This window comes from Pantherophis guttatus, chromosome 8 (genome assembly GCF_059756535.1).
Source record: "Pantherophis guttatus breed Tessera chromosome 8, ASM5975653v1, whole genome shotgun sequence".
NCBI classification, from domain to species: Eukaryota; Metazoa; Chordata; class Lepidosauria; order Squamata; family Colubridae; genus Pantherophis; species Pantherophis guttatus.
Genome location: NC_142070.1, coordinates 25,078,071 through 25,106,026, shown reverse-complemented (window position 1 = coordinate 25,106,026; position 27,956 = coordinate 25,078,071). Strand labels below are relative to the sequence as shown.

The 27,956-nt window shown below is 39.0% G+C and overlaps 1 protein-coding gene and 1 long non-coding RNA gene across 2 annotated transcripts in view; both read right to left on the bottom strand.

Moving 5' to 3' along the window:
* ENPEP (glutamyl aminopeptidase) overlaps nt 1-3,255 on the bottom strand; it is a 57,711-nt gene extending 54,456 nt beyond the window's left edge. The window contains exon 1 of the mRNA XM_034442282.3: nt 1,784-3,255. Within this exon, the coding sequence (XP_034298173.2) occupies nt 1,784-2,421 (638 nt within the window). The 5' untranslated portion in view covers nt 2,422-3,255. The remainder of the gene's footprint in view (nt 1-1,783) is intronic.
* A 15,408-nt stretch (nt 3,256-18,663) lies between these two features.
* LOC117679972 (uncharacterized) lies at nt 18,664-20,614 on the bottom strand. Its single transcript, XR_004595503.3, has 2 exons — nt 20,223-20,614; nt 18,664-18,967 (listed from the first exon to the last, which is right to left on the bottom strand). It is a non-coding gene; the product is annotated as an uncharacterized LOC117679972 (long non-coding RNA).
* Nucleotides 20,615-27,956: the final 7,342 nt, after the last annotated feature.

The following is a 27,956-nucleotide window of genomic DNA, read 5'->3' as shown; positions in this document are numbered from 1 at the left end:
TGGGTTTAAATGGATTGTCTTTGCCCTTATTATGTCCAAAAGACTGTGACTGCGGCATTGGAAAGATAAACACAGGGCCCCAGACACTCCATGGATGGAAGACCTGATTGTATTTGCCACCTATGAATGAAGTGCCTATAAGACTTTGTATGGACAAGTATAATGAAACATGGGACTCATACAGTAGGTTAAAAACATGATAGTTATACAAATGTATTAGAAATATATCTATACTTGAATGATATTTGTATTAGATAAGTACATGTAGTCCTCAACCATTCACAGTCACAACAGCACTGAAAAAGTGACATGACCACGACAAGCGCCGTGGTGGCGCGGTGGTTAGAGTGCAGTACTTCAGGCTACTTCTGCTGACTACCAGCTGACTGCAATTTGGCAGTTCAAATCTCACTAGGCTCAAGGTTGACTCAGCCTTCTATCCTTCCGAGGTCAGTAAAATGAGGACTCAGATTGTTGGGGGCAATATGCTGACTCTGCAAATCGTTTAGAGAGGATTGTAAAGCACTGTAAACTGGTATATAAGTCTAAGTGCTAGTGCTATTTTTCACACTTATAACCTTTGCAGCATCTCCATAGTCACATGATCAAAATTCAGACGCTTATTAGCTGACTCATATTTATGACCATTGCAGTGTCCCAGGGTCATGCAATCACTTTTTGTGACCTTCAGACAAGCAAAGTCAATGGGGAAGCCAGATTCATTTAACAACTGTATTACTAACTGCGGTGATTCACTTAAAAACTGTGTCAAGAAAAGTTGTAAAATGGATTAACAACTCTCTCACTTGGCCACATAAATTTTGGGCTCAATTGTGCTTGTAAGTAAAGGACTACCTGTATAGAATTGTATCTGTTTGCTGTTATGATATATCATATTATATTTTTTTTCTTTGTTGCACTTTTTACTTTTAAAAAAAGCAATAACTGTAGAAATTTACAGCATAGAGAACATTGTTTCCAAAAATCTTACAAACTATTGTTTTATGTATTTTTTTTTCTGTGACAATATATTTATTTCTATCATAAATGTCTTTGCATTTTGTTCCTTTTCTTTTTCTTATTATTTTAAAACCAATAAAAATGATTTCCGTATATGGACTGAGATGTAGAGATTTCCCACAGCTTGAGATCTTGTGTCACACCTGATGGACACCCCCAGTATCAAAGTCCTGTTTCAAAAACGACTGCACTTTGAAATTGTGATTAGGAGGATGAGAAGCAACAACCAGATTCCTCTCTAGCCTTCCACTGATACATTTCTACATATCTAACAGTAGTCAACTCTTAATCTGGATGCTGCCAAACAATTATATATAAACATACCTTACAGGCAACAAACGGAAGAAATTGTGCATTAAAAGGCCATCATTGTATAAATAATGAATTTCACTTATGATATCATAATAATTTAAATTAAACTACCAGACATATGTTTTCTGTCTTGGAACATTCTGTCTAACAATATAAAAGTATGATTAAGAATAAGATAAAGAACTTAATAGAACAAAAGCCCAAGAGATATGTGCTTATTTTGTTGCCTTTGCATTCTTTAAATATGTGGTAAATCCATAAGCAAAAATAAACCATATTCCTAGAACCACCATCTCCGTGTTGTAGCTATCATTATCCCATTATATATATATACACATGAAAGACCACAGTTCTGTGGTGAGGAAAGAGAAGGTGTAAGATGGAGAGAGAAAAAGAGAGAAGAGCCTTGTGCAAAAATTAATAGTGCAAAAATGTTAAAAGAGAGATTTACTTGGTCTTTCCATTCTCCTCATAGCTTGTTCTATAAAATCCAACCAGGGAACCATTCAAATAGCCTTTGAACTTCATACTCAGGAAATAGTTGTTAGGATGCAAGTCTTCTTCTGCCTCTATCACCACATATTCATGTGGTTCATATCCAAAACAATGCTTTATCCCAATGACCTGGCCTGAGAATGTCCTGAGCTCAGGTATTTCCGTAATCTTTGTTTCTCTCAGGTGAAGCCACAAATGTCTGGTTGTCTGTTCTTTCAAGCTGATGGTGATATTTACCATTCCAGTGTACACCTCAGCTTCCATCTCAGGAATCAAGTCTAAGTCGTAATGAACTGGGTAAAAATAGTTGGGCAGCCTGAAATTCATCCAGGGTCCGTTTTCATCATTTTTGGCACTGCAAAACACACTGGTCTCTGAAGGATGTGTGACCTCTGGAGCAGTGGATGTGGGTGGTTTTGTTGACACTTGCCCATTGTCTTCTGAAGGATAGCAGGCCTCAGGTTTTAATCCTAAACCTAATCCGAGTCCCAAAATTAAGGCCACAGCAGTTACCACTCCACAAATGATGGCCACGTGCTTGCCTTTCATGCAATACATTTTGGATGACTTGTCTTCAATATCCATTCCTTGCATCTCCCACGGTGCTTACCAAACTTACAACTTAAAACAGACACATTAAGCAACAGTGCGGTGGCTTGCTTGCTCTCTTCTCTCTCTCTCTTTCTCTCTTTGGCTGAAGAAGGGACTCCGGCTGTATTTAATAGGCTCTCTTCCTCTTTCCTTCTCATCTGCTTTTGCTTGCCTCTCTCCTCTCTCCCTCCCCTCAGTTCCCTTTTAGACAGTTAACAAAAACAAAAAAAAAAGTTTGATTTTTTCCAAAGGAAAATGACTGGTAAAGCAGGAATCGGTTCAGGAGAGAAGAGAAGAGGAAACGCATGCAGAAGAACTTTGTGGCTGCTCCTATTTGCCTTATAAGCAGCACAGCCCCACCCCCAACTCCTCCTGCTCTGGTCAGAGTTAAATATAAAACGGTGCTGTGTTAATCAGCAGTTGGAGATGATCAAATGCCAAAGCTCCGTCAGCAACTTTCTAAAAGACAGCACACCGCTCGAGAGAGGTGTCCCTGATCAAAAATCTCAACCTTTGTTACTACCTTTTACCTTTCTCATCCAGTTTCTTTTATGAGCAGGATTCTCCTTGGACTTCCACCTCACGTATTTGTGGAGGGGGGAAAAATAGTCCACGTTCTGGATTTTTTTGGGGAAAAAAATTCCTTTCCACTTCTTAAAAAGTTTCTATCTGGGTTTTTCAAATGGATGAGCTTTACTTTCAGTTCTCCTACACTCTGTTATTCCATGTGGTTGTGGAAAGAACATTAAGCTCCAAATGCAGCTTTTCTTTTCTTTTCTTTTCTTTTCTTTTCTTCTTTCTCTTCCACTGCCTGTTTCAGACAATAAATGTCAGCTCTCTCTCTTCCCCCCCCACACACACAGAAAAGCCAAATGTAATCCCCAAGAATCCACTCTAATTTGCATACCGAGCAAACAGGCGGCAGTGGACATACACATCTGATTTAGCTATTTCTGATTCACACTGTTTGTTCAAAGAGATAATTTGGGTACTTGGAGCAAAGATAATTTCTTTGCTCCACGTTACAAATATCAGAGCAAATGCATGAAAAAATAAACTTGACATTCAAATGGTTCTTATCCCATGCATGAATAGTTTTTGCAATCTTTGAAAACTATGCATTTCCCAGAACCTATTCTTGCATTCCAACGAATGTGCCAAGAATAACCTCGGGATTAGAGGGGTGGGGCAGCTGGGTTGCACATTTAGGTTCATCCTTTTCATGTAGAGAAGCAGCGTCTGAAACAGAAAGTTTTGCAGGAATATGGATCTGGAGATTTGTTACTGAATGAAATCACTTTGAATTGTATAGGTAAAGGTAAAGGTTCCCCTCACACATGTGCTAGTCATTCCCAACTCTAGGGGGCGGTGCTCATTTCCGTTTCAAAGCTGAAGAGCCAGCGCTGTCCGAAGACGTCTCCGTGATCATGTGGCCGGCATGACTAAACGCCAAAGGCGCACAGAACGTTGTTGCCTTCCCACCAAAGGTGGTCCCTATTTTTCTACTTGCATTTTTTACGTGCTTTCGAACTGCTAGGTTGGCAGAAGCTGGGACAAGTAACGGGAGCTCACACCATTACGCGGACTAGGGATTCGAACCGCTGAACTTCTGATCTTTTGATTGACAAGCTCAGCGTCTTAGCCACTGAGCCACGGCGTCCTTTTTGAAACGGTATACCACTGCTCATAAATAGTAATTTTGCAGAAAGATGTCATGTTTAATAGTACAGGTAGTCCTCCACTTACAACAATTGAGCCCAAAATCTATGTTGCTAAATAAGAAATTTGTTAAGTGAGTTTTGCCCCATTTGAGGATTTTTCTTGCCACATATATTAGTAACACAGTTGTTAAGTGAATCTAGTTTCCCCATTGACTTCACTTGTCAGAAGGTCGCAAAAGGTGATCACATGACCCTGGGACACTGCAACCATCATAAAGAGTCAGTTGTCAAGCATCCGAAAATAAATCACGTGACAATGGGTATGCTGCAATGGACATAAAGTGTGAAAAATGGTCATAAGTCGCTTTTTTCAATGCTAATGGTTGCTCAAGGAACTGTTGTTAAGTCTAAGACTACCTGTACTATGTAGAGGTCAGCTGTTGTTCTCTTATGGGTTCATTGAAAGGCCCAGCTTGACAAATGGTGCATAAACCTTTACATACAACAGTGTGTGAAGCAAGTAGAGCACCATGGTAGCCTAGTGGTAAAGAGTTCAATCCTAGGTAACGGCAGTTTTTTCTCTCCTAGCGCACAAAGACAAAGTATCTGCTGTGAATTCCACATGGCATCAGGAAGGGCATTTGGCCAGGGGTGGGCTTCAAAAATTTTAGCAAGGGGTTCTCTGTCTGGTTGCTGGGTGGGTGTCGTCATGGTGGGCGTGGCCTACTTGGCCTTCTGCACCATGGCGGGAGGGGGAATTTTTGCTCTCCCTGGGCTCTCAAGGCTTTCCTCGAGCCTTTGGGAGGCTCCTCAGGCTCCGGGCCCATTTCCGGCCTTCCTGAATTTCTGGTAGGCCTGTTTTTCGCCCACCCTGAGCCTCTGTGCACGTCCTACGTTTACCTGCATCCAAAACGGGCCACGTGGGGACTCCTGGGAGGGAAGAGGTGGGGTGGGCAGGGCCATCCAGGAGTGGGATTTGGGGATTCTCCAAACTGCACAGAATCTTAGCTAGAGATTCTCCCAAACCCCTGCAAATCCCCAGCAGCATTCGGCCAGTAAATGCTCAACTCCATCCAATCACCCTGACTTTTTATTATTTATTTAGTTACTTAGTTTGTCAAACATGTACAAAATAATAGGAATAAGTATAAACATGGACATGAATACAGGAAATGAGTACAAGAAATGGATTGACCGCAAGGCCTATGAGGAAGTTGTGGCAGGAGAAGGAAGATTAGAGCCTGAAAAAATAGAAATGGAGAGGCTTAAAGAATAAAGGGCACTTACACACTTAGGTATCAAGTGTAATCACATGATTTAGAAAGAAGGGCTCAAGGACCGTTTAACAAATAGAGTTAATAGGGTTGGTGTGAAGCAGTTTCAGTTCTTCTTCCTTTTATTATATCATATATTTAATTGCTTTGCCTTATTGTTTCCTTTTCTGCATTCCCCCAAACAATGCTTACTCTGAAAAGGAATAGCATGATGGCAGTGGTGAAATCCAATTTTTTTTACTACTGGTTTTGTGGGTGTGGCTTGGTGGGCGTGGCTTGGTGGGTATGGCAGGGGAAGGATACTGCAAAATCTCCATTCCCTCCCCATTCTGGGGCCAGTCAGAGGCGATATTTGTCAGTTCTCCGAACTGCTCAAAATTTCCGCTACCGGTTCTCCAGAATCTATCAGAACCTTCTGGATTTCTCCTCTGCATGATGGGTATAACTAAACATATCTGAACTTAGCTGTATAATATTGTCCTGAGAATCAATTTAAAGTCAAGTAAGCAAGGATGAGACTACAGCTTATTAATATGCATTTGAAAAAAATAATCCATTCTATTATATAGTACACAACAAAACCTAAACAGGTTTCAACAGTCCTCGGGACAAGCTATCAAACTATGGGTAAAGTTTGGATTCTCCAGTCATAAAGTGCTTCAGAATGGCTCTTCAACTTGAGGTAAAATAGCCCTATTGCAAAAGTGGGCACCAAAAAGCAAGAATTACGGTAGAACTATGGAGAATATTTTTTAATTTTAAAAAGTAGTAAATATTTAACGATGAACTTGAGACTGATATCCAAATTTCTCCTTCCTGTTCCTTTCCTTTCTCCTTTGACTGGTAAAAATTATGCTGATGCAACCACTCTATATACTATTGTAATAAGATTATAATTTTTATAAAGGTTGACATACAACAGTGTGTTTAACAGGCAACAGGGAAACATTGTGACGCAATGCATTGAACTCGATGGTGCTTCCAAATTACATGAACTAGTTTCTCATTAATTCCATGTCTAATATGGAGGAGACATCACATGAATTGCTGTACATTCATAGCAGTGCAGAAACAGCTGTAAAATTTGGAAAACTGTAAGCATTTTTATCTTGCCCAAGCATAGACATATAGAAAGATTTTGCCCTGCATATAAAAGTAGAGTCCTTATCTTGGTGCCAGTCCAATGACAAATGCCATTTTTAAAAAAGGATTACACTTGTTATTATTGGCCAAGTTTAATGTAAACAGCTAGTGTCTTGCTCATATCTGATATTCATTTGCTAAACTGGAAAATCCTGATCTGATGTAAACTTATTTAAATGCATGGTGCAAAGAATTAAGGACCTTCTTATATACTTTATCACTCCCCCCCCCCGATTTTCTTTTCATCCTTGGTTCAAGAAACATGAAGCAATAAAGTAATCAATCAATTTTGCAAACCAGGATATATGTAGTTCATGCATATAACTTTATATGTTTGAATGAGGTTTTTTTTCATCTTGTGGCTTTCATAGTAATATTTAACAATATTCTGGAGAGAAAATATAGATTTAAAAAACACAATGATTAAATAATCATATTAACATTCATGGAAAAGGGTGTACTGTCTTCTTCAATCTGGTTTCCTCCAAATATACTGGACCACACTTCCTTGGAATCTTAAGCAATTTAATCTCAGCTCTGGAGAACCCCAAGCTGGGGAAGATGGCTTTATTGTACCAAGAAGAGAAATGATTGAATCCTTTGCACTTTGGATTTACTACTTTGGAAGCAACAGTTGAAGGGCAATTGATGGTGAACAAGAGCCCAGAGTCCCTACAACAAACACGAGGGACCTGAATAGTGCAGATAAGTCATTCAATTGTCTCTAGTAGTGTCAGTTTGCCATTAGTAAAGACTTCGGTGACAGATAAGAATCTTGTTTCCCCTTTCTCAGATTCTCCAAGCAGAGAAAAACGAGTAAGAAGAATAAAGAAAGGTAAAATAAATGTCTATTACGCAAGCATACAGAATTATGTAAGTCCTTAAAACCACTTACGGTGCCAAAATACACTCAATCATCTTAGTAATTGTGATAACTTAATCTAATGACTGAGAATCATAGAAACTGAGCATCACATGCCTATTGACTCAACGCAAGTACTGTGCAAACTATTTCTTTTCATCACATTTTTTTCCTCTTAAACATTATAAGCTCATTGTGGTATTAACTAGTGGAAGAAAGAAGGTGAAAAACAGCACTTCTAAAACACACAGTTATTAATGATAAGAAAGCTATTTACATTGATAAAACCTTTGGCAGTTGGTTATATTGGCAATTAGTGATTAGAAAATTCTTAGTAATTGTTACAATTGCTCTATAAAAATTATTCTGTTTTTTGTACTCCAACGTTGTAGAAAGAGAAAACATATTTAAGAAAGTTCTCTTAATATTTAGCTGGATTTCCCATCCCATCTTGTCATCAAATTCAGTATTTTAAAGAATTTAGTAGATGGTATTTTTCTGGGAGGAATTTATACCCATTACTGACCACTATCAGTCTGAAATTTTAAAAAAGGCAATTTGTATTTCTCTATAGTAAATTATTTAAATAATTTGTAAGTGTGCCCATTTCAAAATGCCATGTTTGCCTGTGAACCTGAGTATCACACAAAGGATACCAATTATAAGCAATAAATAACGAACAGGTCAAACAAGTATACTGTATCCTCATATAAGTGCAGGAAAAAACCAGAATAACTTCCTTAATTTGAAATAGGTACTGAGCCAATTTATTCCAAAAAAATGACCAAACAATAATAATTGTTCTGAAACATTTTTGTTATGAAAAACTACTAGACCAGAAAAGTTTGGAATTGTTCAAATCATCCCAATTTTGTTCCTGAAGATATTCTGATTCTATTATTTTATCCTCTAATTTTGCTGATGATACAGAGACATTTTTACCTGTACGAAGTATTTTGGATGCTTTGTGCAGTCTCAAACTAGAGAGCTACAAGACCTCGTACTAGAAGCCTCAAGATCTCTCCCCCAATCCTCTGAGGGAGTTTTTGTAGTTTTGACAGATGTCAAAAATTGCTACTGAGCAAGAAGAGGTACTGTGTGAACCATTTGTTCTAATGGGACTCATCAGGCATAGGTAATCTCTTTATCTTCAAGTCCTTTAAGGTTCATTCTAATTCTTCAGTGGCACAGAAGGTTCATTCTTCATTCTTCAGTGCACAGAACCGTCTATGGTCAGTAACAATCATAGCATAGGATGATTCATAGCCTGCCAACTAAGAAAGCTTTTAATGCGGCTGAACTCCAGACCGCAGATATACTTTTTTATCTTTCTCCATTCAAGTGCACCTAGGGGACACGGTGGCTCTGTGGCTAAGATGCTGAGCTTGTCGATCAGAAAGGTCAGCAGTTCGGCGGTTCGAATCCCTAGTGCTGCGTAATGGAGTGAGCTCCCGTTACTTGTCCCAGCTTCTGCCAACCTAGCAGTTCGAAAGCATGTAAAAATGCAAGTAGAAAAATAGGAAGCACCTTCCATGCGCCTTTGGTGTTTAGTCATGCCGGCCACATGACTACGGAGACGTCTTCGGACAGTGCTGGCTCTTTGGCTTAGAAACAGAGATGAGCACCGCCCCCTAGAGTTGGGAACAACTAGCACATATGTGCAAGGGGAACCTTTACCTATACCTTATACAAGTGCACCTATAGAAATCTTTAATAAACTGAGTAACAATTCACAATGGCCCTACGTCATTTATGGCATCAAGAAGACTGGAGGAATCGTGTGGGCAAACTAAGCTTGAGTAAAGTCAGACCTATGTGCAACGATATCCCTCCCTCAAAAAAAAGATGCAATTATAGCAGCAACATCTACACCTACTCCAGAACTTTTGGAGTTAACCACATTCATGGTTAAGCAACTGCTGTAGAAGGCTTTTGCCTAATACAGTAGACTGGAAGAGATCCAACTGCTCCTTCAATTATTTGGCATATATTTTGGATTCAGTCCACAACTCAAGCAATATAAAAACCATTCATAATACTATTTTCCAGGACACTACCCCAAGTGGTGGTGACAAGAATTTAAATTCAAATTAGGTCAGTTTCAATTACATTGAACATTATTAGGGTTTGTTGTTTTTTTAGGTCTGTCTAAAAAGAAGTGTTAGGGCATTCTATTGCATACAGTACCTGCTCTCTTGGAGGCTGCATTCAAATAAAATTAACTTGTCAAGACCAGATTGATAAATGAAATTGGTATTTGTAAGCAGAACTGCAGGTGCAGTATAATAATGGAATATTTTTAGTCTTTGATGCAGCATTGTTGTTAATTCCTTAATAGCTCCCTTGTCACATATAAACAAATATAAAAGACTCACTATATTTTCCTTTATTTCATTTTAACCTCAAACAGTAAAAAGAATGTAGAAGTTTCCAGTAGCTCTGAACCACAATGCTAGATGGGAAGCTGGGAAGCAGAACAGCCATATAACCATTCCCTTGACAGATACTTAAAGAGAACAAGAATTGTTGAAAGTATTCAAAGACTCAAATGTAAATATAAAACATATGCAGGGGAAATTTCAGCCAACGTACTGAAATGTTGGCACAGTTTCTGATTATGACAAATGTACACTGCAAATCAGTATATAGTTTTGTTTGTGTATTCCTTCTAGTCAGGTATGACATTTGGTAAGTATATGGAGAAGCCCATTTAATTTTCTCATTAATATTTTTGATAGTGGTTCACCATTGTCATTTTTCTCGGCCCAAAGTCATCTTCTATATACAAAATATATACCATCTGTATATAAACAGAGAGCCAACCTTCCTTTCTGATGATGTTACCTAGTTGTGTAATGAAATATCTGTAAGACAATAACCAAGCTCAGAGAGCACAAAGGACCTCACAGTTCAACCCTGAGCTGCAAACATTCTCTTCTATTGGTACCAAAGTCATCCAACTGGTTTCCATGACCAAGATAGAACTAGCCCATGGGTTATTGATTCTTTTATCCAAAGAAGAGAATGCATTTAATTTTGTTTCTCTTTGGAAATTGCTTCTGGATTTTGTGCTTGCATTAGAAAAAAAATGAAATTTTGATTTTGTTTTTGCTAATTAGATAGGTTTGTTGTTATAGAAATGGCTAATATATACCGTACTATTGTGTAAAAGTAAAAAGTTAAGATTGTAACATTGTTATTTTCTACCATGCTAAAGGCAATTGGAAGTCGGTGCCTCTGTCTTTCCTTTTTCCACTTTACAGTACATTTGGAAAAAGGAAAGACAGAGGCACCGACTTTCAATTGCCTTTCAATTTACCTTCCCCTTCCTAGCATTCTATTACTTTTTTGAATTTCTCTTTGTATTTTATATTTTGATAAATGAATAAAAATGTAAAGAAAAAAGAAAAAAGAACAAATACATGGATTTTTACACTACTCAATTAGTGTTTTAACTGTTTGGCTATACTGACTCTCCAGAACATCTATAATAAAAAATAAATGTTAGTTTCAACAGGTTTAATACCAGATTTCTATTTGGGAACAAGCTCCCAAACAGCTCCATAGAATTTATTTTTGATTATACATGGTCAGGAGAATCAGTTTGACCAAACAGTTAAAACACTAGTTGAGTAGTACAAAATCCCATGTGCTAGTTCTGCCTTAGTCATGGAAGCCAGCTGTTGGTACCAATAGAAGAGACTATTTATACAAGTGATGTAAATTTTATTATCCTTTTTTAAAAACATTTTTTTTGCATTTTTAACTTGAGAGTTCTGAGAAAGCATTCTTTATTGTTGTTTGCAACTTTCCCTAATATACTGAGTTTAATATGGAACTCTGTGGGTGGCAGCATCTAACTGGCCTTCTCTGGGCTTAAAACCTTGGTCAGACAGGGATAATATGTGGCTGGGACTTCTCCAGGGAATATAAAGGTTGTAGGCTAAACTGAGAAATCACAAAAAAACATCCCAAGCAAATAATTTTTGCATTGCTGCCAAGAAGCTCTGGCGACACATTCAAGAATTCACCAAGAACCGAGTTCAGCTTGAAGAAAACTTTACCTTATCTCTAATATGTAAGTTTTGAAAGTATATTTATACATGTTTTTTAAAGGTTACTTTTCTCAAACATATATTCATGTTTGGTCTCAACTTTCTCTAATAAAAGTCTTAAAAGTATATATGGGTCTTTTGAAAGGAGATTATTTTATGATGAGATTGTTTGCTGTCTAGAGTATTCGGGAAGAGATAGCATACAAGTAAAACAAAGTTAATAAACATTTTGGGTGGGGAGGGCATAGATTTATGAGACAAGAATGATAGAATTTCTGTCTGTACATGATATGGCAGAATCTGTTTTGAAGGATTCCATCAACCTCATTGAAATCCATGGCAATTTTCTTTTACATCTGTCTTTTGAACTAAGGACTGAATGAATTAAAATCCTAGTGAAATAATGACAGAAATCCCAAACATATATTTCATTTATTTTTTTCAAAAAAGTCTTCAATGAGATTTGCGATTAACTTCTTCCAGTAAGAAATAATGCAATTGGATTTAAAACCATAAACCTTAGAAAGATAGGAAGATATGACTTTTGACTTCTTATATGAATAGTTCATGTATCAGCCCTACTCAAATACAGCAGTCTTAACAATTTTTGGGGAAAAACACTACATAGGTAGCTGATAAAGTCAAAATTCCATTCTTTCCAGAATCTGATTGTGTTTATGATTGTTTTCTCACATCACTCTAAGCCATGGCTTCTTTAGTTATAATTTGCCGAATAAACCACAATCGGTTGGGCTAGTATAATATATTAAACAAAAACAAATGAACTTTATTATAGTTTTGCATTCTATGTGAACCAGACCTGTCTGTGTATGTGCTTCTTTTTTTGACATAAATAGATTTTAACCATTAGAAATGTTGACCTTGTTTATATTATTTAGAGTATTGTTCAACTGTTTGGAATCCCCATCATATATCTGACATCAGTACAATTGAACGGGTTCAGAAGTATTTCACGAGAAAAGTCTTGCACTCTTCTGTACACAATAGAATTCCCTATGCTACTAGGCTCGAAATTCTCGGTTTGGATAACTTAGAACTGCATCGCTTGCGGTCAGACCTAGGTATTGCATACAAAATTATACTTAGTAATGTTTTACCTGTAAATGAATTTTTTTGTTTTAATCACAATAATACACGTGCCAACAACCGTGTTAAACTCAATGTAAATCGTTCTAAACTTGATTGTAAAAAACATGATTTCCGTAATAGAGTTGTCGAAGTCTGGAATGCCCTACCTGATTCAGTTGTCTCACCTACAAATTTTCACAGTTTCAGTCACAAATTGACTTTTGTGGACCTTACTATTTAAGTGGTCAAAATTTAGTGCATAATTGCACTAATGTGCCTATCGTCCCTGTCATTGTATTTTTATTCTTATTATTGTTCTCATTTTTGTTTGACAAATTCCAATCTATAAATAAATATGCTCCAAAACATGAAACTGTAAGGAATTTCACATCTGTCACTTCCAGGCACACATAGCAAGTGTCCTAACTAATTGGCTATTTCACTTTTCTCAACGATGCAGAAAAACATCAAAACACCTGTAAAGATGGAAAGGAAATGTAGATTGATTGTCCTGAAAAAAATTAAGAGACAAAACTATTATTATAGTAAATATTCTTCTGGCACTGCATTTCCTACAGAAGAAAAAAAAACCCTGACTTCTTCATCTTGACTGCTAATGCTGTCAAACAATAATTAATTTGTAGAACTGCCTAGAGTGTAAACATTGCTGACTTATGGAGAACACAGGATTACTTAAAAGGTTGTGTTTGCCATCATTCTCACTTGTAACCAATGTCATGATGGAAATAGAAAGATTTTAAACTAAATGCACTCTCGTTTTCAAACTGAAGGCTTGCAAATTGATTTATGCTGTAACTTGATCTTCACAATATATTTTACCGAGTCATGTTATGTTTGAAGAAGTTCACTGAATTAACAGTGATTCAGCTTCATTGGAAAATTAATCCATCCATTTTTCTTCCAGTGATGGTCAACCAGATGTTTTGGAGACATTTATAGAACACTATGGCAGATCCAGCTATTCAGTAACAAATTGCATATGAACAACTAGTGTCTAATTTAGCTATAAAAAACAGCAAGTTGATCCAACATGTAAAACAAGCAGGCATTCGTCTCTGAAAATTCCTTCCAAATTATAGTGCTCCAATATATAAGTAAGCATTGTTAGATGTTTGCTAGACAACCTGTGTCCCATTGGGTCATTGTTTCAGAGATATTGGCCAGCAAAAAAGCAGTGGGAGTTGGAATGATTTCCAACTTCCTGCTGGCTTACCCATTGAGTATCCTTGTGGAATACTGGTAGGGAGCATCGGAAAACTTCCTTCCTGCCTGCCTGCCTGCCTGTATCCCCTTTCCCTTCCCCCTCCTCTCCTCACAATCCATTCATTCCATCATTCCTTCAATCATGCAACCTTCTCTCTGAATTGTTATTTGCATTATGTGATACTCTGTTAATGAGATAAGAGCTCTTGTTTTTTTCTTACTATTATTTCTATTAGGACATTATGGGTTTTATACAGATGGAAAAAAAGTATCCAAGAAACAATTATGTCTATTTCTGGTGGATCTACTGAAACTTGACAACATTACGAATATCTTCTTGCGTTCCACAGAAGGTTTCGCGGCAGACTTTACAAGTTAAAAGAAAAGGGAAAAGTTCTTCTTCATTAATTTTACTTTTCTTACTTGAACTTGAAGCACTTACTCTAATATTAAAAAATCTTGTAGTATGTTAAAATACACAATACTTGGAACAATGCCTCTCTCTCCCTCTAAGAAGAATTTATTTTATTCTGAATGTTGTTGTCTTGTAAGCCCATGGCAGTCCACAGGGACTATAATTATAAACTAAGTTTCTATAGTTTGCTCTGTGGATTTTAATAAATTTAGGCTCCTCTAATCTTTTACTAGGGATACGGTGGCTCAGTGGCTAAAATGCTGAGCTTGTCGATCAGAAGGTCAGCAGTTCGGCTATTCAAATCTCTAGCACCACGTAATGGAGTGAGCTCCCATTACTTCTACCAACTTAGCAGTTCGACAGCATGTTAAAAATGCAAGTATAAAAATAGGGACCACCTTTGGTGGGAAGGTAACAGCTCTTTCGGCGTTTAGTCATGCCGGCCACAGGACCACATCTTTGGACAGCGCTAGCTCTTCGGCTTAGAAACGGAGATGAGCACTGCCCCTTAGAGCCAGAAACAACTAGCACGCATGGGTGGGGGAACCTTTACCTTTACCTTTAATCTTTTAATACAGCTTTATCCTATTCATATTCTCGTTAATCCACCAGCTTTCACACACACACCAATATTTTTTATCACTTGTAATAGGTGCAATTCAGTATTGACATTTTGACATGGGGAAATAAAGTGGCTGAAAGGCAAATCAAGAGTTAAATGAAATGGTTTCAGTGATGCAGGTATTGTATGTACTGCATTTCCTTTTCAGTTGTCTTTTCATCATACTTATTATTTTCATTTCTGTCCCAACCCTTTTTAATTTCCCAAGTAACAAGTTATATCATCTCCAGGAAAAGGCAATGAATCACGTAAGCAAATAACTTCACAGCAAAACACAGGAAACTCCAACATAACCCTTTCCCAACCTGGGGACCTTGTGTATTGGACAACAATGTTGGATGACGGAAGATGACATTGCATGTATCTGGAGGGCATTCAGGAAGATGCTCCAATACAGGTTACAGTTAAGTCACTACTACCAAAGAGATAATCCTTTCTACTCGACAATTTATCACATGGAACAAGCAAAAAAATGTAATCTTTTTCTCAATCAACACCCAGTCCCCCTCAAACAATGGCTTTCTGTCCCTTCAATTTATCATTTTTTTCCCCAGTGAAATTTGAGTAAATGAAGATTTATTGAGTTTGGACCTCCCTAATTTGATGTATATGCTTATGACAAACTACTCTGTGAACTTTCACCATCCAATCCTTATGACAATAAAAGATGGAGGTCTCACTCATAGGCATCCATGGCGGAGAGATAGTGAATGCAAGTTCCATGCCTTATGCACTTGCACATGCTATCACATTGCAAATTTGAAAAAGCATAGCTTGTGTCATAATGTCATGACACCTTTTTCATTGTTTCGGGGTTATCATGATATACTAAATAGGAGATCACCAGGAATCAGGAAACTAAGGTCAAAAGAAATGGGAGCCATGGAGGTACTATTGGCTGTATTGGAGGGATGTTTTGGGGGGTGTCTACCTAAATGGTCTTCCGGGTGCGCTTCAAGGTGTTGGTTCTCACCTTTAAAGCGCTCCATGGCTTAGGGCCAGGGTATTTACGAGACCGCCTTCTGCTACTGATAACCTCCCACCGGCCAATACGCTCTCACAGAGAGGGCCTCCTCAGGGTGCCGTTGGTCAAGCAATGTCAGCTGGCGGCCCCCAGGGGGAGAGCCTTCTCTGTGGGGGGCACCTGCCCTCTGGAATGAGCTTCCTCCTGGAATACAACTGATCCTGGATTTCCGCACTTTCCGTAAGGCCCTGAAGACATTTTTATTTCAGCAAGCCGGCCTAGCCTAATTAGGTTTTTTATGGGTTAGTTTTAATTGTATAGCTTTGGGGTTTTAAATTGGGGGCCGATTGATTTAATTTATTTTAGCTATCTTAACTTTTATATTGTATGTACTTTAATTTTGGCTGTTCACTGCCCTGAGTCCCTAAGGGGAGAAGGGTGGTATATAAATTCAAATATAAATAAATAAATAAAATGACAGCTAGGCTTTTGGATTTGTCAGAATAATTTGGATTTATTCGGGCTCAGGGAGTGAACTGAAAGTGGTTGCGCTTGCTGTCTTGTGGCATTGGCCACATCTACCAAATTGACTGTGTTTTCTGCATCTGTGGATTTGTCTTTTTTTTTTAATGGAAGTGGCTTTTTTAAACCAGTTAGGCCAATCTTGAGGGATCTGCTCAGGGGTGAAATTGACTTACCTTCCCTACCGGTTCGCAAATGTATGTGCGCCGTGTGCATGCTCGCATTGCTCACGTGTGTCATTTGCGCATGCGCAGAGGCTTAAAATTGTTGCAAAAAAGTGATGTCATGACGTCTGCACAGGTGAGCGGAGCCTCCTGCAGCTGCTGCTACCAGTTCGCCCAAGCCGGATAGAACCAGCTGAATTTCACCCCAGATCTGCTGCTTGGAAGACCCACTCACGGTGCTCTATAGGATCTTTCAGGCTGTTTCCTGGAAGAATGGGCTGAAAAGCAGGCTAAAAGATGGGCCACATAGAGGATGGGCTGTTTTTCTTCTTTGTCTGAGTTTGCCATATTGATTGCATCTGTGAATTCAGACATGGTGTGAGCAATGGATGGGCAAGTGGGGGGGGTGTTGTACAGTAAAGTACCACCCCCTCTTTCCTGAAGGCCTTTTTGTCTTTACTCCTATAGCCCCAAGGAGGAAAAATGCTGCAGTTTCCATCTAACGATTAATTATCTGAGAGTTTGACTGTGGATTTCCCACTAAGTATGAGGATTGATTCCTCCCTCTTTCTCCTTCCTCTGGGTGACACCTTAAGGAGGAATTGGTCAAGGATGAATTTGAAGGGATCCCTCTGCTTGCTGGTGGGAACCAGCTGGTGGGAACCATCTGTGAATGTGTAAGTATAGGTCAGTATAAAACCTAACTATCTTTAATCTTGGGTGGGATTGCTTTTTCTAACTCAAGACTGGTGCACAGTGTGTAGGTCCTCCTGGACTCATGACTCCTGCTTGAAGAGCTGGGGGCAGTCAGGGTTAGGAGAACCTTTCCACAACTTTGAGTGACCTGCTCACTGTCTCTCATGTCCCGGTAACATCCTTATTGAATTACTTTAATGAACTCTAAATGTGTATGTGTGTATGTGCGTTGTACAAAAATGGGAAGGTGCTTGCTTTGTACCCTGATAGTCCTGAGACTAGGGAAGCTCGAGGTACCTCGTTTAGGGTGCCTTGGTTCTCTTCCCAAGGATGATTGGTGAGGACAGGAGGAGGTTCCTGGTCTTGGATTTGATGGGTCTGGATATGGTAAAAGTTCCTGTTTTTGGCTGCTGCTTCTAATTGCCAGGTCAGTATAAAAACTAACTATCTTTAATCTTGGGTGGGATTGCTTTTTCTAACTCAAGACTGGTGCACAGTGTGTAGGTCCTCCTGGACTCATGACTCCTGCTTGAAGAGCTGGGGGCAGTCAGGGTTAGGAGAACCTTTCCACAACTTTGAATGACCTGCTCACTGTCTCTCATGTCCCGGTAACATCCTTATTGAATTACTTTAATGAACTCTAAATGGAGCTTCCCTTGAAGAGTATCTGGAACCCTCAACTGGTACAGGATGCAGCAGCACGGGCAGTTATATGTATCTCTCGAGCAGGACATTACCACCTGTACTCCATGAGCTGCATTGGTTGCTCCTTAGTTTTCAGGTACAATTTCAAGTGCTGGCTTTAACCTTTGATGCCCACCATGACTTGGTTACAAGTTATGTGAAGGACAACCTCTCCTCAATGATATCTGCCCATCCCATCAGATCTGGTAGAGAAAGTATCCTGCTGGTCCCTTCTGTTAGGGAATTAATGTGGCAGGTCACCGAAGTAGTCCTTCTGTGCCATGGCTCTTGACTTATAGAGCCTTCTCCCCCAGAAGTAAGGTTGGCTCCATCCAGAGGTAGGTGGCACATGAATTAACAACTGGTTCACCCAACACCAAAAATGTGAGCGTGCATCTTCCGCGCATGCACGCGGGCTTCCGTGCATGCCCTTTGCTCACGCATGCAGCTTGCACTCATGTGTGCAGCTTAAAAACACGGCTAAGTAGGACGGCATAGCACCAGGGTGGATGGGCAGGCCCACCTGTAAGTCGCAACTACCGGTTTGCCTGAATCAGTTCGAACTGGCAACAGCCCACCACTGGCTCTATCCCTGTTAAAGTTCCAGAAGTTCTTCATGACTTGGCTATCTCATTAGTCGGTCAAAAATGGAGACATTTTCACATGGTTCCCTTATTGCAGAGAACAAGAAAGTTATTCATCCTCTATTGGGTCTTCTGCTTTTTTATATTTTTAATCATTATTGTTTTATATATTTATTGTTTTTAATTCAGTGTTGTATGCCCCCTACCCAAGTGTCACTGTTTGTGAGATGACTGGCCATATACATTTGATAAACAAACCAGTATATTTAAGATGAGTGAATATTCAATATTCAATAACCGTATTTAATACTAGCTTGAATTTTGCGAATTGCTCTTTTTTTGGAAAATTCCTGCATTGTTATTCAGTTTGCCAATGCTCACACAATTGTAGATATTACCATGTCAACATATATTGTTCTCCTTCCTGAAGAATAGCCCAGTGACATAATGGAAGGATGAGATTTGCCATAGCTGACACCAGGCTTGTTTTGAAGCTAATGAAGAGGTGTGTTTTCTATCAGCTGATAATTTGGATCAACATTGTTAATCCACCAGGAAATCCAATGTTAGGTCTCAAAGCTGATCTAAGCCTGCAAAGTAAATTGAAGGATCACCATTTATTTATTTTTTTGGCAAAGAGATAAATTCTTGGTAATAAGGTAAAAGTAAAGATTCCCTTCACACATATGTGCTAGTCATTCCCGACTCTAGGGGGCGGTGCTCATCTCCGTTTCAAAGCCGAAGAGCCTGCACTGTCTGAAGACGTCTCCGTGGTCATGTGGCCGGCATGACTAAATGCCAAAGGCGCACAGAATGCTGTTACCTTCCCACAAAAGGTGGTCCCTATTTTTCTACTTGCATTTTTTATATGCTTTCGAACTGCTGGGTTGGCAGAAACTGGGACAAGTAATAGGAGCTCACCCCATTACACGGCACTAGGTATTCGAACCGCTGAACTGCTGACCTTTTGATCAACAAGCTCAATGTCTTAGCCACTGAGCCACCGCATCCCTCAAATTCTTGGTACTCATGTTTAATTATTCGAGCCAATGCCATTGCACTTTTCACGGGGCCTGCCTACATATGCTGCTGATATTACTTCTGCACCCAATAGTAACTATTTACAGTGTTCATGATCTCTTGAAGGGCACCAGGAAAAGCTTTTTTTCCCCAAGGCAATGAATGAATCCACACCCTTTGCGTTGTTACTTTAGTATCTATTTAATCAAATGAAAAGTATGTGCAATGTTCAAGGAAGGTCTCTGCTATCTCAAAGTTTCAGGACATTAGCAAATGAAATGTGGCAACAGATAAGATAACTATGGTGAATGGTGGCGTTATGCCTTTTGACACAGCTCCAATTGTAGATATAAATATCACTCCCCAGGACTATCTTTGATTCAGCTGTATTGAAGGCTCAGGAAAAATAAAACTGGAATATTCAGTGTAATCAGCTCCTTGACTCTTTTATCAGATGGTTCCAAAATGTTTACTCGGCCTTAAGCATGCATTACTACTGTAAACCTCTGCAATTGTCTTTCTCCGTGGAATTGCAGCTTTGCCATGGTTGGGTATAAAATTAAGTGAAAAGTCAATATAGTGGCAAGCATTTGTGCACCATCTTGCTGTGAAATCTGGGTGAGGGATCCCAGACGGCTCTTGCACAGCAGGAAAGCTCACAAAATTGGCTCCCTGGGAGCAGTAACTCTTGCTACATCATAAAGATTATCCAAATATGGACAAATATGAACCTGCACACATGCACCAGTCAATATTCTGCACGATAGTCATAAAGTCCAGGTTTTAAGAACAGTACCAATCAAAAGGGTACCATTTTACACTTACCTCTCTTTCTCTCTGGGGGATTGAACAGCCCAAGTCAATATTGCCTGCCATCCTATTATGTGGTAAACCAGACAAGCAAGTTATGCCTGGAGATGATACGATGGGAGAATAGCTCGGTATAAAGCAGACAAGATGCACACAGACATGCACAATCTCTTATGGAAAGGTGAGAGGAACTTGGGTGAAGTTGCTAGCAGAAAAAGAGGTGTGGCTGGGAAAAAAAATCACAAATTAAAATTATATTGGATCTAGGCAAATTTAGCCGCTGAAGAAATACCATGGTTCCCCACAAGGAAACTATATCTTGGATTTTCATGTGAGAGGTGGAATATAACTGCTTTATATTTAGAGCATCTCCTCATCTCTTCTCTTTTGTCCTTCCTCATTATTCTCTGCAAAAATAAGGTAGCAGCAGCAAAGAAAGAATAAGTGTGTCCATAAGCCTTTGCAAATCAATGGGCCCAGACAGGTGCTCAAGGATGCTAAACTTTGTGACCAATGCCTGTTATAGTGACAGTCCGAAAAGTATGTTTTAAATTTCGTTTTCCGGGCCAATTATTTAATTGTATTTTAATGGTTTTTTAACATTTATATTGTATGTATTTTATTTGGCTGTTTACCGCCTTGAGCCCTTCGGGAGTAGGGCGGTATACAAATTCAAATTCAAATTCAAATTCAAATTCAAATTCAAATTCAAATAATAATAATAATAATAATAATAATAATAATAATAATAATAATAATAATAATGTTTTGCTGTTAATTTAGAACATGTTTCAACTTTAATCCATTTTGCGCAAAAATCTAGACATAAAAGTTTCCCAGTTCTCACGTGTATCAGTGTTTGGTATACAGAAAAAAGCTTTTCTATGCCGAATCCTGAAATTAACATTTTTTTACCTTTTCTAAAGGCTACTGATTGCATATAATTCCCATGGTGACATTTAAAAACAATAATACAATAATAGCTTTCATCAGGACATGAGTTGATTGACCTGAATGGGCTTAGAGCTAATGTGAAGTTGTACTTAGTTGTGAAAAAGGTTACAGATAAATGTAATCAATGTTCTTCCAGTCTTCATCTGTTCTGGAGTTCATCAAAGGATATAAATGCTGATAAAGAGGTTGTGTTTTATTGCTCTAAGTTCCAAATCAGATTTCTGATTTAATATATCAACTGATAAGATAACAGAAAAGTAATCTTGAAATTTTATGTTCCTTTATGGAAGAGACAGATAAGAAAACAGTTCTTCAAATTTCCTACAAACAGATTGTGGGTTGCACCAAGAGCCAACATAGGTTGATATGTTTGATAGATAGATGTCCAACAGTAGATAGCTATTTCTTTTCCAATGTTGTCATCTTTGGTTAAATAGATCTTTCAGATTTTTTAAATCTTACAAAAATCTGCCGAACACTTATGTTCAGAAGCAATGAACAATAGTGAAAAAGTAAAGGATTTAAAAAAAAGAAGAAGATAACATGAACTGAGTCAAATTATTTCCATGGATGGTTCTATTTTTAACATCTTCTTGAAAACCAACAAGAAGTTAGCCTGATCGCTGATTTGGGGTATTTGAGGTATTCTGATGGAATTTGTCATTTCAATGATAGTGATAGACTTAACATGTCTATTGGGTTTATTTATTTATTTAGTGTATGGCATATCATACATGGACTAACAATATACTGTATATTAACATTTAAACTAGATTAGTAGAACCCCAACAAAATATAAATGTTAAAAAGTTCTATGTTCAAATACCAATGTCTAGGCCAGTGATGGCTAACCTTTTTGCCATCATGTGCCAAAATCAGGGGGAGCATGGGGGATCATGCGCATGAGGGCCCACACCCATAATTCTATGCACACACACCCGCACATGTGTGCACAACCCCCCCCGCACTGCCCTCAGCTTTTGGCACGCAATGGCACGGTGGGCCCAGTAGGCCCGTTTTTCACTCTCCCCAGGCTCCAGAGCCTTTTTGGAGCCTGGGGAGGGTGAAAATGGTCTTCCCCAACCCCCCTCCCCCGAGGCCCTCCGGAGGCCGGAAACAGCCTGTTTCCTGATTTCCGGTGGACCTAGAAGGCCTGAAAATTTGCTGGCCAGCACGTGCATGCATGCCGGAGCTGAGCTCACATACCCACTGATATGGCTCTGCGTGCCACCTGTGACATGTGTGCCATAGGTTCGTCATCACAGGTCTAGGCCATCTAACCACTGAAGTGCAGCATTGTTTACATTTAAAAAAATCAGAGGCTGGACTGGTAGTATATGTCCTTAGCTTACAGCCAGTCACAATGTGATCTACAGTTTGACATGGGACCCCACTAAGATGAGGATACTACACTCCATTTATACAGATAGACCCAGCAGATGCCATATGAGGTGCAAATCCTATTCAGGTTTGTCCATTGCTAACAAGGTAGTTCAAAGCCTGGCACCTTTTTTGTGGGGACAACATAAATAAGAAGATTAAACAATTGCCTCCCACAAGGCTTTGTAATGGCACCTACACTGACTAATGAATACATATCAGATATACTGGCGAGAAGGGGATGCAAATTTGGATACTCTTGATAATTTGGTCATATCAATACAAGAAAAACACGTAGAGATGGCTGACAGGCTCCAGTCTAAAGATCTTAAATTCTTCACTCACTAGAGGCTTACTCCTACCGGTAGCATCAACAAAACAGTAATTCCATCTATTGGGTATACAGTTGTGCTCATAAGTTTACATACCCTGGCAGAATTTATGATTTCTTTGCCATTTTTCAGAGAATATGAACGATAACATGAAAACTTTTCTTTCACTCATGGTAAGTGTTTGGCTGAACCCATTTATTATCAATCAACTGTGTTTACTCTTTTTCAATCATAATGACAACAGAAATTACCCAAATGACCGTGATCACAAGTTTACATACCCCAGTTCTTAATACGGTATATTGCCCCCTTTAATATCAATGACAGCTTTAAGTCTTTTGTGGTATGTGTGGATGAGGCTCTTTATCTTCTCAGATGGTAAAGCTGTCCATTCTTCCTGGCAAAGAAACCTCCAGGTCCTGTAAATTCTTGGGCTGTCTTGCATGAATTGCACGTTTGAGATCTCCCCAGAGTCGCTCAATGATATTGAGATCAGGAGACTGAGATGGCCACTCCAGAACCTTCACTTTATTCTGCTGTAGCCAATGACAGGTCGACTTGGCCTTGTGTTTAGGATCATTGTCATGTTGGAATGTCCAAGCATGTCCCATGCACAGCTTCCGGACTGATGAATGCAAATTGTCCTCCAGTATCTTTTGATAACATACTGTATTCATCGTGCCATCAATTCTGACCAATTTTCCTGTGCCTTTCTAGCTAACACATCCCCAAAACATCAGCGATCCACCTCCGTGTTTCACAGTAGGAATGGTGTACTTTTTAACATAGGCCTTGTTGACTCCTCTCCAAATGTAGCATTTATGATTGTGGCTGAAAAGCTCAATTTTGGTCTCATCACTCCAAACAACTTTGTGCCAGAAGGTTGAGGCTTGCCTCTGTGCTGTTTGGCATAGCATAAGCGGGATACTTTGTGGCATTTGTATAGTAATGGTTTTCTTCTGGTGACTCGACCATGCAGCCCATCTTTCTTCCAGTGCCTCCTTTTTGTGCATCTTGCAACAGCCACACCACATGTTTTCAGAGAGTCCTGTATTTCACCTGACGTTATTTGTAGGTTTTTCTTTGCATCCTGAACAATTTTCCTGGCAGTTGTGGCTGAAAGTTTAGTTGGTCAACCTGACCGTGGTTTGGTTTCAACAGAACCCCTCATTTTCCACGTCTTGATTAGAGTTTGAACACTGCTGATTGGCATTCTCAATTCCTTGGATATCTTTTTATATCCCTTTCCTGTTTTATACTTGAAAAGGTTCAACTACCTTTTCCCACAGATCCTTTGACAATTCTTTTGCTTTCCCCATGACTCAGAATCCAGAAACGTCTGTGCAGCACTGGATGAAGGATACAAGGGTCTGTCAGGAGGCCAGAAAGTCATTGACTTTCATACACACATACTAATTACATGCAAACAGGTCACAGGTGAGGATGGTTACCTTTAATAGCCATTCACACCCCTTTGTGTCAACCTGTGTGCATGTTATCAGGCCACAATCACCAAGGTATGTAAACTTTTGATCAGGGTCATTTGGGTAGTTTCTGTTGTCATTATGATTGAAAAAGAGTAAACACAGATGATTGATAATAAATGGCTTCAGCCAAACACTAACCATGAGCGAAAGAAAGGTTTTTGTGTTATCATTCATATTCTCTGAAAAATGGCCAGAAAATCATAAATTCTGCCAGGGTATGTAAACCTATGAGCACAACTGTAAATCATCATCATCATTCCTCCCAACTTATAAAAAATAGGATGAACATTTCAGTCCCATTTTAGTGATACATTCCCCTGAAGGATTTGAGATTCATAGAAGCAGACTGGTAGGCAGATCAAAACAGTTGTGTCATACACAAGTACATAATTGCATCATTTGCCTATCACATCATGAAACACAAATTGTCACTTTAATATCAGTGTGGCTTATTATGCATACCTGTCTAATTCCTCACCCCACCCCACCCCAATTAGGCTGCAAATGGTTGCTCACTTCCTCTGCTTTATAGGAATTAGCATTCATAGCAGTGGTGGGTTTCTACTGGTTCGGGCCGGTTTGGGCAATCCGGTAGTGACTATGGTGAGCTGAGAGCGAACTGGTTCTCTTTGACAGTTATGTTGGCCCTCCCGCCCACCCCTGCATTATACATACTTATATTTGGTCGTTTTTAGCCCAGCTGAAAGGCGTGGCAGAGCGGATTACCGTGTCTCATCTGTTCCATAATACACTGCACTTGCGCAGAGCTCAAGTTTGGCATGCGTGCGCGAAGCATGTGCATGATGTGAACTGGTGGTAACACCGGTTGAAACCCACCACTGATTCATAGGTTTGTTAAGAATACTGGAAGAGAGCTCATATTTTATGGCAACTCCAGCTGAAAATGTCATCCATTCAGAACAGTTGCTTTCTCATAGTCTGAAAGCAATGCTTGTTTAAAATTAATTCGATATGCACCACTTCCTAACTTCAAGCTTACACCCCTTCTTTCAGCTTGAAATCCCGCAAAGTTTGAAAGTCAGAAAAGTTGCATATAAAAAAGAATGAAGCAGGCTACCTGAAAACAGAATAGTCACTGAAATCAATAGATTTCTTCCTTTTTCCAGAGATTCAGAAAAGTACTTTTCTTTCAAAAGTACAGGTTGTTATGAACAGCAGAAAGTATTAAAAATTGATCATAATGACGCCATAACAATTTCTGCATCTTAAGTGGTTCAGATATTAGTCAGAGAACAGCTCTGGTGGAAAGTGCCGAGTATTTTAAGGATAGTCGTAGTTAAGGCACACCTTGTCAAAAAGAAAATTGACGTAGTTCTATTACCAGTCCTTAAAAAAATGAGATTAGGAACTACCAAGAAAGTGGATAAAAATTGCATAGAATAGTTATTGATCAAAAGTGAACATGCCGCGGACGGAATGTACAATTTTCAAGCTATCTTTTCAATGAGTTCCTTTACTGGGATTGCAGCCATAAGTGCCAAGGGCAGGGGGAACAACAAAAATGGTCATAATGCAAATTCTGTCCTTTTGTACTTACTTTGTAGCATCACACACAAGGACCAATTCTGGTCACCACACTATAACAAAGATGTTGAGATTCTAGAAAGAGTGCAGAGAAGAACAACAAAGATGATTAGGGGACTGGAAGCTAAAACTTATAAAGAATGGTTAAAGGAACTGGGCATGGCTAGTCTAATGAAGAGAAGGACCAGAGGAGACATAATAACAGTGTTCTAATATTTGAGGGGCTGTAACAGAGAGGAGGGGGTCAACCTATTTTCCAAAGCACCTGAAGGCCAGACAAGGAATAATGGGTGGAAACAATCAAGGAGAGATTCAACCTAGAAATAAGGAGAAATTTTCTGACACTGAGAACAATCAACTAATGGAACAGCTTCCCTTCAGAAGTTGTGGGAGCTTCATCACTGGAAGCTTTCAAGAAGAAATTGGACTGCTATCTGTCAGAAAAGGTGTAGGATCTCTTGCTTGGGCGGGGGGGGTTGGACTAGATGACCTACAAGGTCCCTTCCAACTCTTTTATTCTGTTAAACCCAATAGACATGGGTTTCACTGTGACACCACCACATACATTTCTTCTGTCTCATGAAATCTCACTTGCTGTGTATCTCAATTTTGGAATGTTCAATTGATCTTGGAAATAGAATATTATAGTCACAATATTAAACTGTATTAAAAAGAGTGTGAAATTTGAAAAAAAAAAAAAAGCTTTTCGATTATAATTGTCCTGTCAGATTATCCAGTGGTCCATTGAATTAAGTCATTGAACTTTACTGTACTTTTAAAATATTTTGATTTTGTTTTAATTAGGTAATGTCAGGCATTATATTGTGTGGAACCCACACAAACTTTAATATGGAGATGATATTCATTAAATTAAGTTAGGTTCACATCCCATTAGATATGGCACATTTAAAGAGCTAGTTTGGTGTAGTGGCTAAGCTAGAAACTGGAACAGGCTGTGTTCTAGTCCCACCTTAAGCACAAAGCCAATGGGTGATCTTCGGAAAGTCTTTCTCATCCCTAGGAGGAAAGCAAAGTCCAACAACTTCTTAAATCTTGACAAGAAAACCTCAGGGACGTTTCCAGGTAGTCATCTAGAGTCAGGAACTGACTTGAAGACATCCTTCCTCCCAGTGGTGGGATTCAAATAATCTAACAACTGGTTCTCTGCCCTAATGATCAGCTAGGTGGGCATGGCTCGGTAGTCATGTGACCGTGTGGGTGTGGTCAACTCAACATCACTCACATCGATGGGCGCTTCGCCTTAGCTGTTACAATGTAATAAGGGTTAACCAGAGAGGCAGTTTCTGTAAGCAGGGCAATAAAGTTTAGGCTAGAAACAACACCAGAATGTTTCCTTCCTGCTTTCCCTACAGGATTAGCCCTGTAAAGTGGAAAAAAACAAAATAAGATTTCTTCCAACAAATGGTTCTCCGAACTGCCTAGAAAGTTAATAACCGGTTCTCCCGAATAGGCGCAAACTTGCTGAATCCCACCACTGCTTCCCCCCCCCCAAGAAACCCCTCAACCAACTAAAAAATTAAATTGTACCGTTAACCATGATTTATTGAATAAATTACAAATTAAGCCATTTGGTTTGATTTAAGAATCACAGCAGCACAACGCAATAGGCCTAAACCAAACAGGCCACTTTCTGATTTAGGATATACCATTGTAAATTATAAATAACATAATCTACCCAGATATAGTTTGAACTATTTACCTCAAGTACATGTATTTTTCATTCAGTTCAAGGGATCCATTTTTATGAATATGTGCAACATGTGTGAATCAGAAATGAGAAAAACTGTGAATGAGCTACTTCTCCGTATGAATTCAAAGGCTAGCAGTGCATATAATTAAGTTCAGAAGATCTATAGCTCAAACACAGCAGTTTCCTTTTCTTTCCTTTCCTTTCCTTCCCTCATCGTGTATGCCCCCACCTTCTTCTGAATGTGGCATTTAATGGTGCATCGCTCTCTGATGTTAATATTGTGTGTACTATAATTAAACATTTCTTTCCCGGAACATTTATTGACTTTCTTCATCGCTTC